Source organism: Myotis brandtii, unplaced genomic scaffold (assembly GCF_000412655.1).
Source record: "Myotis brandtii unplaced genomic scaffold, ASM41265v1 scaffold475, whole genome shotgun sequence".
NCBI lineage: Eukaryota > Metazoa > Chordata > Mammalia > Chiroptera > Vespertilionidae > Myotis > Myotis brandtii.
Genome location: NW_005368148.1, coordinates 2,609,028 through 2,620,814, shown reverse-complemented (window position 1 = coordinate 2,620,814; position 11,787 = coordinate 2,609,028). Strand labels below are relative to the sequence as shown.

The 11,787-nt window shown below is 37.8% G+C and overlaps 1 protein-coding gene across 1 annotated transcript in view; it reads right to left on the bottom strand.

Moving 5' to 3' along the window:
* A1CF (APOBEC1 complementation factor) overlaps positions 1 to 11,787 on the bottom strand; it is a 77,810-nt gene that overhangs the window by 50,203 nt on the left and 15,820 nt on the right. Inside the window, exon 2 of the mRNA XM_014547455.1 lies at positions 2,139 to 2,282. Coding sequence (XP_014402941.1) covers positions 2,139 to 2,237 — 99 coding nt within the window. The 5' untranslated portion in view covers positions 2,238 to 2,282. The remainder of the gene's footprint in view (positions 1 to 2,138; positions 2,283 to 11,787) is intronic.

Sequence of the window (11,787 nt, the reverse complement as noted above, 5' to 3'; positions counted from 1 at the left end):
CCCATCCTTGTTGGGACACGGGTGAGAGGCAACCGATTGATGTGTCTCTCTTACATGTTTATATCTCTCTCTCCCCTCCTTCCTTCCACTCTATCTAAAAATCAATGGGAAAAAATATCCTTGGTGAGGATTAAAAATAAAATATGTTTTTGGCCTCTGAGCCACACAGTGAAATGTGTTTTAGAAAGGCCTCAGAGAGATGTGTGGGGAGCAGGGGGCACGTGGGCTCCCGCAGAAACTCAGGGAAGGGGGCGTTGAACAGACCAAGTCATGGCCTCTAAGCCTTGGTTACTTCATTTGTGAAATAGGATATTCTCTACTTCATGGTGAGAGAATACATGCATTTCAGGTACCATTAAATAACCAAATACAAGACCTGGAGTTAGAAGTTCAGCTGAATCAGATGTTGGACAGAAATGGTACTGACTTTGAGGTCTTCAAAGCTTCCAGATATCCAACCTCCCCCTCATCTATAAAATATGGCCATCAATCTCCACCTCACAGAATTGAAAAGATTAAATGAAAGAATGCCCCTAGCCCAGGCCTGATCTGGAATACCATCTGAATCCCTAACTGGTTTCCTGTTTGAATTCTGGATGTCCAGTGACCCATTCTCCTCAACCAGCCAGAGGAATCCTTATAAGTTATTCCCTGCTTGGGACCCTTTAATAACATTCCTTTGCACAAAGGATAAATTCTGAATGCCCTACGGTGGCATGGTAAGCCCTGTCCAGTCCCTCTCTACTGGTCTAGTGGAAATGTAATTTAGCAGAACAGTTTGGAGGCTAAGAACCCAGCTTGAGACTGCAGAGCCTTAAGTGGGATGTTTAACCACTTTGTGCTTTCTGTGAAGTGGGGATAATACTGGTATAGAATTATTATGAATATTGAGTTAATATACATACAGCAATAAGTACAATGTCTCACATTTAATAAGTGCTAGCTAGCTATTTAAGCACCTAAGGGCAATGATTTTTGTTTTATTTAATAACTGTATCCACAATGTCTAGAAAATACAGTAAGTATATCATATATATTTTTGAATGAATGAAAAAAGTCCTAATAATACATTAGTATCTCCTTTGCCCTTGACTTAAATGAAACTTTGAAAAGTCTATCATAAAATAATATTTTCTGAAATCTTAAAAAAGCCTAACTAAACACTTCTCATTAGGTTGAAGAATTAGAAACAATGTTGAGCATTATATTATCTAGAACAAAACATGTCATGACTTATAAGATTAATTGAAAACTGAATGTAGTACATTTTGCGATAATCTGACAAAGGGCCATGTAATAAAGAGACACTGTTGACTATTTTATTGTTATTCACATAGACATTGGTATTTATAACAACACACAGATTTGGTTAAGTTGGAAAATTATGTGGGTGTGAAAGACAATTGAATCGCTGAGAATTACAATACTCTGCCTCACTGTAAAAAAGAGGAACATTATTTCTTTAAATAAGATCATTTATGTTGAAGAATTAATACTAGCTTGCTTTTTAAGGTAGCAAAAGCTCTCTAAAGGAGGTTATCATAAAGATAATTATATACAGGTAATTCTTAACGTCTATAAATAGACAATTTAGGATTTTTTTTCAAAATGATGAACACGGAGAAAATTTATTATATTGTCCTAAACTATTGAGTAGATGTTAAGAGAAATAACTGGAATAGTTAGGCTGACCAGACAGTCAGTCCTTCAATCCCACACCTAGAAGTCCTTCTACATTTGCAATGTTCTCTCTGGTTAGTGCCTAGGTAGTCTGTTTTCTGATGATTCTTGAAACACCGGTCTGGTTCTACTTCACTGACAGCTTTGGGTGGCAAATTCCAGCTGCCTTTCCATATACTAATACTCCCTTTAAAAACTGTGATAGTCTCTATGACTGTGGATACTGATTCTGCTTTCAAATGATAAGTTACGGTTGAGTTGATAACCCAGCAGAGAGAGAACACCACCTGTAGGGTCACCTACAAAACTGAAATGATGCAACTTCCTCCCCCACCTGAAGAGCTATATGACTGACTGTTCCCAGTTTGCATCTCAGGATCACTCATATTCCCACTGTGAGTACAATGTCTCAGCACTGAATTCTGTGGGTCTCAGCAGACGTCATAAGAAGTTCCTACCTGGACCAGGCTATATCCTGTGCGCTGGACCAGTGCGCGAAGGGCTGCTTCCTTCTGGGTGCCGCTCAATCCATCCCCGGATTTGTGATTTGATTCCATTGTGAGTGATTATCAGCAAAAAATCAGGTTAATTAGGGTTGCTCACTGAAACCAAATTTAAGATAAATTAAGTAAATTGCTGTTGCCAAGTCCAAACTTGTCCTTTTCATGAAGGACATCTTTAGGAAACATTCTCTGCAAATGAGACATCGGGTTAAAGCAACTAACAGCCACACACAAACAAGGCCAGTTACATATCCTCATTAAGGAAGAGATTTAAAAAAATGTTCAACTTTAGCTGAAATTTAGAAGTCAAAAATGAGTAGTATCCCATCTCCAATTAGAATGCAGATCAGTAATTCTCAATCCAGTGACCTGCGAATGTCACCAAATGCTCAGATACAAATTAGCTCTTGTCAATTAAAAGAATATGCAGAATGGTCCTTACAGATGTGGGAAGGAGGGCACTATTACTAAATCAGTCAACTAGAATAAGGTATCAGGATCCTGAGAGTGTTAGCTTCATTTATCTATTCTGTGTGTTTAACTAAGACATTTATCTACTTACTAGAGGCACGAATTCGTCCACGTTGTGCAATCGAGGTTGGCCAGCTGTGGGGAGGGACTGTGGGAGGTTGGCCTGCCACAGGAGGTTGGCTGTGGAAGCGCACTGACCACCAGGGGGCAGCACCTGCATTGAGCATCTGCTCCCTGGTGGTCAGTGCAGCGACTGGTCAACCAGTCGACCAGTCATTTGGTGGACCGGTTGTAATGGTCGCTTAGGCATATATATATATATTCTCCAAAGATAAATTTCTAGAACAGAATGCACTGGGGGCAAATACAGAAGTCCTCATGCAAACTACTTTATGTAATAAAAATGTCAGGTTTTAACAAAACAATAATAGATCCTTTTGAGTGATGTTGAAAGGGCTTGCTAACATCTGGATCATGTACCACACAGACCACTCAGTAGAGGACATAAAACCCTTTGTAAAAATCTAAGAAACAATGGAAGTTTATGTCCGGGTTTATGTAGATATGACGGTGCAATTTCAGCATTTTATTAAAGTCTATGCTTTCTGTTTGGGTACAGATTTGAACCTATTTCAAATGTGATGGCTGTTGCAATTCACAGGTTTCCAGGGTAAGGATATGGCCGTGCTGAAGGTCCCTGCTATAGTGGTTGAGGTTCTGAAGTCTCCCACGTGCATAATCAGAGTGCACCTGCTGGGTTAGAGCGTGAATGGCTCAGTGAAGGTTCTGTGCTGGGTTTCCACTCTGCTTAATGTGCTCTGCCAACCAAGACAGTGGAAACGTGTTTTATGATGGTTTGAATCAAATGCAAATCTAATGTGTTTGACTCTAGGCCCTTTTAAAGATTTTTTCTGTCCTGTGTATTGAGATATCCTGTACTGATTTTGGTTGTCATTGAAAAATTCTGAATGAATAAAGAATAAAATAAAGATTCAGAATGAATGAACCATTAATGACATAGAAAACTGGGCCAAAAATTAGGTGAGAAAAGAAAAAAAAGATGAAGAACCTGAAGTCATCATTTCAGTAAAATGTAGAATTAAAATATATTAAAATAATAGAATTTAAAAATGCCCAAACTAATAGATGAGCATCATTTAGAAAACAACATTTTAAATAAAGTTAAGAAAACCAAAGGAAAGAAATAATGAGATTCGAGAAAGATAATACCCATTAGCTGTTATAGGGACAGACAGTTTTATGCTCTTCACATAAGCATGGCCATTCTTGCCCTTGCCCTTTCTAGTCTTGCTTGCTTTTGACCCAGGTCAATTCAGTCTTCACTCATTCACTCTCTTTAGGAGTATTTCCTTAGTGCTGTCTGTATGTCAGCCCCAACCCCTGCCCAGTTTTAGGGCATTGAGTTTTATGGGCAGCAGGCTAACATACCCCTTTCTGTATCTGTACTTTGCAAACTGTAGTGATTTAAAGAGAAAAATAAATCCTAACTTCACATCTTGGCTACAACAAATTGAAGGGAATCTTTATGAATGACAGTGGTGATTTGGTATATGTGTAGCAATCCAGGGAGGGACATGTCACTTTATAGACACATTTATAGTATAAATGCTCTTTCTCTGGACACTACAAGGTAAGGGGAAACAAGACCTGTTTTCACTCTATAATCCCAACCTGCTGGTAAATACAGTCATAAAACCTCTACAAAAAATATAAATCCTCTTAAAAACATAAACCTACAAAAAGGATTTTGAAGATTTATAAAGAAAATTAGCCTTTAAGACAAATCTAATTCTTGCCCTGTTCCCAAATGTTACTAAAATTGTTTTTTTCATCGGGACACTCTCAAACTCTCCCACAGTGCTGAATTTAACCTGCCAAAGCAAGGAGACCATACATGGACTTGGGTCTGATGAGGTTAGTCATGAGTGTCTTACAGATGTTTGCAGGCAAAGTCTGTTGTTTTTTGGCCAAGTTGTAGATTTGTTCTTTGCTGAACTTCATCTTTTCTATCAAAAGATAACAGTTCATGGTGAAACAAGTTTTATTTACAACACCTATCTTTAGTTTTGGTTAATAATTAGCAAAGGGGATCAAAGATATTTTACATCAGAAAAGCCTTTTGATTACATTTAGATTCACTCTGAAATTATTAAGAAAATCTGTATGGCATCTTAATATAATGTCAAGTCCTTGGAAATTAGAACATTGAAATAAAATTCAGAATTTGCCATAAGAGAAACTTGATCTTCAAAAACAAATCGCTCTCCCAACATTGAACTAATCCCAGATAAATATTTTTTTAGGCAAGTCAAACTTTTGTTTCAAAAATTGGTCAATTTGAAACAAAGGTTTTGCAATATGTTATCTAATTTAGCACCTTGTGAATTCTTCAGATCTTAGGCAACTGCATTTTACAGATAGTTCCTGATGTAATTTATTGAGGCAATAGATCCACAACCTATATATAGCAGGCTGTAAGACCATTGGAGCTAAAGGAAAGCATTCATGACTATTTATCACTATTCATTCAAAAATTATTTACTGAGTACCTACTATTATCCAAGCAATTTTTTGAGACACAGGGATATAACAGAGAACAACACAAACCCCTCTCTCCCTAAAATCTCAGCTTTATAGTAGTTGATGGACTTGTAAAGTGGTTATGACAATAAACAAAACAAATTAGTGATATATACAGTGTGCTTATGATAATTTCTGTGGACAAAAAATAAAAAGTAGAAGAGGAATATAAAGTGAAATATGTAGTGTGGGGGGATGACATTTTCAGATAGTATGGTTTAGATAGAGTGAATTTGGGAAGAGAACTGGGTGAAGTGAGGGATGTATTTGGGAGAGAGCATTCAAGGCAGTGGGCCTGGCAGGTGCTGGGGGAAGTTGGTGAAATGGTGAGGAGGCCCATGTGGAGATGAAGCTGAGTGCGTGAGGAGAGAAGTGGGAGTTGGATTTTTGGGAGATAATGGTGGACCAGGTCATGTAGGACCTTCTACTAGTCCATCATGAGAAGGGCTTTGGATTTTGCTCTGAGAAGTGAAGCCAGACAATTGATAAGATTTTACTTAAGTTTTAACAGAATCACTGTAACTGTTGAGAGAACATTGAAAGGAGTCAAGTGGCACTGGGACTAAGGTGAGGAAAAGGAGGTGAGTAATGCAAACACAGGTCCTGTTTTTATTTAAAAATTTGCTAGTTTAAATTATGAGTTTTTAAAAAATATTACAGCCCGGCCAGCATGGCTCAGTGGTTGAGTGTCTATCTATGAAGTAGGAGGTCACGGTTTGATTCCTGATCTGCTCACTTGCCCAGGTTGTGGGCTTGATTCCCAGTGTGGGGTTTGCAGGAGGCATATGATCAATGATTCTCTCTCATCATTGATGTTTCTATCTCTCTTTCCCTCTGCCTTCCTCTCTGAAATCAATACAAACGTATTTTTAAAATATTACATTAAAATGTCATTTGTCTTGATTACTGAGTTTTGATATTTTTTAAATTTTACATTCACGGTGATGCCCCACTCCTCTCACTCAAGTTGCCAGGGGAGTGAAGGGGAGAAGCAGGGAGACCAGTTAAAAATTATTGCAACATCTAGGCAAGATAATCGTGGCTTGGACTATTATCTTGTGATAGTGGGGAGAGGTGATGAAAAATGGTCAAATCTTGGATATAGTTTACAGATGAATGTGTTGTGAGAAAAAATGAGGAGTCACGGTTGACATCCCAATTTTTGGCCTAGACAACTTTAAGAGCAGAGTTGTCATTAACTGAGTTTGGGAGCAGCAAGTTCATGGAAGAGGAGCAGTAATCAGCCATAGGCAAGCTGATTTTGAGATGCCATTAGATAGCCATTAGTAGAGAGGTTGAGTGGACAGTTAGATATATGAGTCTGAATTTTACGGGAGAGTTCCAGACAGGACATATTGATTTGTAAGCTATTTACATAGAGCTATTTAAGCTGTAACATTGGATGAGGTCATCTAAGGACTGAGTGTAGAAAACAGGTCCAAGGACTGATCTCTGGGGCACTCCAGCTTTTGGAAGTCAGGGAGACATGGAGGAACTAGCAAAGGAGAATGGGATGGGATAGCCAGAAAGGTAGGACAAGAACCAGGTGAGTAAGGTGGATTGGAAGCCAAGCGAAGAAAGGATTGTGGGAAACAATTGAGTGATCAGGTGTGCTAATCCTGTTAAGTCATGTAAGATGAAGCCTGAATAGGAACATCGATCCCAGAGCAGGATATTCTGGGTTCAGATTCTCATTCTGACTCTTACTGTGTATTCTGGGAAAGTTCCTTCTCCTCTTGGTGTCTCAGTGTCCTCGGCTTAGGAGGTAATGGTATTTCTCTGAGGGTCTTTGTATTGATGAGTCAATATATTGAATGGACGGTGGACGATTTCCTGGTATATAGTCAGTGCTAGGCATAGGTATATAGTGATCAGCATAGGCATATAAAATATAAAAAGGAAAAATAGAGAGGCAACATGATCACCAAGCACCTCAGCTTCTCAATTCAGAGATTCTTCAGTAAAAAATTCCACTGACTGGTGGAACAATACTGTTATCTAGATGAGAGTGGCTGAGAGAAGAAAGGGGCAAAGGAATGAAAGTTGGATGGAGTAAGGTCACAGGCAATATTACAGAAAATAATGAGGACACCACCCCACCCCTACCCAAGCATCAGTTTCCTCCCTTGTGAACTGGCTAACAAGCAGGCTGTGAACCATGCTGCTGTGAAGATCATATGAGAAAACACCCATGAAGTGTTTACTTTAGGTCTAGCCTATGCAAGCATGTCAACATGACATGACTTACTATTGTTACTACTAAAATGATGTTAGAGGAGAAAAGCAGTGGAGGAATCCCAGAAAGGGCCTACAGGAGATGACAGCACTTCATTGTAAAATTTTCTTCCTTCTCCTTCTTCCTTATGTTCACTCTGAAAATAATGTGAAGGCAGGGATAATGATGTGAAAAACCAGGGGGGTCTCCTTTAGCTCTACTAATTTTTATTAATCTGTGGTCAATGTTTCCCCATCCTCTAAGACAGTGCTTTTTTCATAGCAAAGGAATATTTTGTTCAAATTTATACTCACCACCATAGGTGCTATATAAAAATGTTCCCATCTTTTGTTCTTCTGCCTCTATCCCAAGGGAGACTCTCTGAGCCCCAGTTTCCTTACATATAAAATTAGGGTGATAATAGTGTCTACTTCACAGGGTTGGTATGAGGATTAAATATGAATACACTTAAAATACATTTAAAGTGGTTCCTGGTATTTAATAACTTCCCAGTAAGTGTTGGCTATTATTTCAATTATGATTCTAATTAATCTCTAATTCCAAGGTGTAGAATTACTTGCAGGGAAGGGAGGATCAAGTCCCAAGTCCTTGGCATGATACCCTGTTTCTTCAGGGCTAGATCCTAGAATCCCTTCCAATGTCATTCATATACCCTGGGGGTTACCACCCTTTCTGATAATCTAGGGCTCTCTGCTTGGAATGACCTTCCCTTCCTTTCTCACATCTCCTCTCTCCACTGTATTAACCCTACCGATTCTTCTAGACTTGATTGCAACGTAACTTACATTTATTTCTATGTTTACTATTAGAAGGGTTGGGGATTTATTTAGAAGTTTGGTTGCTTTTGTGACCAGAAATATGCTGTGGGAATTTACAACTCTTGTTTATATCAATTAGCCTGTGGTAAAATTGGTTCCATTGTAAGTCATTTTGTATAAAATCACGGTTTCCAAGAACCTATCCATGATGTTAAGTGAGGACTTACTATACTGATCTTTGTTTGCCCAGAATGCTTAGACTGACATGTGTTAAGTGCTCAATAAATACATGTGGAAGAAAAGGGAGACTTTGGATCAGCATTTGAGAAATTACAATAAAATGAATCTGCATCTGATCTCCTAATACTTAGTATTCTTGTTGTAGTCACTTCCAGAAAATTCTATCCTGGAATAAACTTGCTTCATGTGAGAAAGTGACTTGAAAGGTTTTTCTGCATTTATGAATATGTTATCACTTTTGTGTGAGACAGAAGAGTAAAATTTTAGGAAAGCAAAGAGATTGAAAAATAGAGTTGACATTTGCCTTTACTTTTTTTCTTCTTAACATGTTTTTGGTTTTATAGTTGCAACTTTAGTGCCTCTGTGGTCAAGAAAAAGAAGGAGCTAGAAGTTATCGGGGGTTCATGATTTCTGCCTTCCTGAAATCACAGGTGGAGCGGAATGAACAGCTCACCTCAGCACTTGATTGAGAATACTCAATAGAAATTTCCAGAGTTCACTGTTGGGCAAGGTCAGAGCTACTGTTCCTGACTTTTGACCCTGAGGCCCTCAGGGACCAGTGGGTCCTGGCTCAGGTTGTCAGGGAAACAGAGATAAGAAGAAAGCTGGAAGAGAGAATCAGGTGGAAGGCTTTTTAAATCCGACATTTCCAAATCTAGTCCCATCAGGGGTATATCATGTGCTACTCTTTAATTATAACCCTGATCTCTGAAGAGGAAAAGCACTTTTTTTTTGTCCATAAAAATTGGTCCCACACATATCAGGCACTGCACAAGATGATTTAGAGTTAGGAAGTGAAGTAATTTTGTTAATATTATAGTTGTGGTAGGGAGAGAGGAGAGGATTTTGAGTGGTGCTTGTTATGTAGATTTGCCTGAAGTTATGGCAATCCTGGCAGATTTTCATGCCCTAGTCTAATGGAACCCAAGTTGGCAGCGAGGGGAATAGAAAAAGTGGGAAAACAACTTTCTATATTTTTTTAAAAAAATCTCTCAACATAGTAAATTGGGCAAGACATGAGACAAAGGTAAGAGAAGTCCATGATGCAAAGGTAAGAGAAGTCCATTCTTTCTTCACACTTAAAGGGTGAAGAAAGAATTGTTTGGAAAAGCCAAGCAGAAATGGCAATCGTGAATGACAGACAGAGAAGAACACAAAGATGCTGAAGGATAAAGACAGAGAGCTGAAGTTAGATCTCATGGTTAAAAATTAAATGAAGTAATTATTATTAACTTTAACCAAAAGGTCAACACACATTAATTTAATATCCACTACATATCATTTAGTGGATACTAAATCTAAGATGATTTAGAGTTAGGAAGTGAAGTAATTTTGTTAATATTATAGTTTCTATATTATTTCATTTGATTATTTTTTCTACAGAGGATAAATAGGGAAACTGAATAGGAAGAAAGACTGTTTCTTTTCTTTTTAAAAAAATATTTTTATTGATTTTAGAGAGAGGAAGGGAGAGGGATAGAGAAAGAGAGAAACTTCAACGTGAGAGAGAAACATTGATCAGATCAGGGATTGAAATCACAACCTGATTATGTGAGCTGATGGGAATTGAACCAGCAACCTTTCGGTGCACAGGATGATGCTCAACCAACTGAGCCACACTGGCTCTGTAAGCAGAGGAGAGGTGCTCTTCTGTAATTGAGCAGGGAGAAGGTAGGGCTTGCACTAGCAATGTGCCCCATACACACTGCAAATGGATAATGTTTGCCATTGGGACTCTCCAAACCAGTCTTTCCCAATGTGTTATTCTGCACCGACATTGCATGATGTAGGCTGGACATGACTCTTATGCAACATGCATAAAACCAACAAGTGGTTTTATCATGAATTTGAGCCTTCTAGTATCTCCTGGGAATTTTACATGGAAGGAGTTCCAGATCGTATTGAAATGGTTTGTGAAGGATTTATGACCTAAGTTATACATTTGCCTAAATGGTGCTGAGGAAATATTACTTTGCCTTACTTGATAAAGAAGTATAAATTAGCTCTATTATTCTCTTTAGAAAAATGTTTGCAATTGGTCTTGAGCTTATTTTGGAAGTGAATTAATGTGTTAGTTCTTTATTTGGTCATGCATCATGAACCATAGCACAATTAATAGAATATATGCATACGTAAAATTCCAAAATGTAGCCATAAAAACACAAAGGGCCCAAAATAAAGAAATGAAATTCACAGCAGATATATTTATCTTACGTTGTTCCACAGTTTTAGGGAAGGACAAGCTTGCATTTAAATTTTAGTTCTGCCACCAGGATTTGTACTTTTGTGAGATCCTGTTTCCTATTTTAAGAAAAGAATAGGGGCACTAACACCTAACTTGAAGTTTTGTTTTGTTTTGTTTTAAACCAAGGATTAAATAAATGAGATCATGGATATTGAATATGAGAGCACATAACATAATGTTTGGTATACCAAACGTGCTCAATAAATATTCCTTTTTTTGTTCCTTATCTGTTTCTGTGGTTGACTCATCTGAGCCATCATCTATGGTTCTCTGAATGGTTATTTTCACTTCTAGCAATTGTCTGAGATGAATAGAGAGATAGTTTTGAATGCATTATCTTAACCTCTTTCAGATGGCTTTAATAATTAATCTAGTTAGTTATATTTGTTTTCATTTTTTGATTGGAAAAATCCTTAAGTTCCTGAGTGTGTGTTTGTCTCTCACGGAGCCTCTTACTGTTGTAAAGTAGACACAACATAAATATTCAATGCTGAAGAAATATTTGAATTAAGTAGTGGTACATTGCAGCCAATACAAATGATGTTATGGCCCGGCCAGTGTGGCTCAGTGGTTGAGTGTCAACCTATGAAACAGGAGGTCACAGTTTGATTCCTGGTCAGAGCACATGCCCAGGTTGTGGGCTCGAACCCCAGTAGGGGGCATGCAGGAGGCAGCTGATCAATGATTCTCTCTCGTCATTGATGTTTCTCTCTCTCTCTCTCTCCCTCTCCCTTCCTCTCTGAAATCAATAAAAATATTTTAAAAATAATGTTATAGTAGAATATGTAATGATTTAGATAATTCATGAAATATAATCAAGTAGGAAAGGAAGGCTACAAAACAGAAGGCATAGGCTGATTTCATTTGTGTTAATTTTTATATTTGTAAAGACTTTGATTATAAAAGGCTAACTAGTTATAGCTAGGTGATGGTTTAATAAATTATAGTTATTCTTATTTAACTACTTTCAGCTTTCTAAAATATACAACTCTTACTCTAATCATTAAAAGGTAAGTTAAATTACATTAATAAATAAATGTCAATGATAACAAG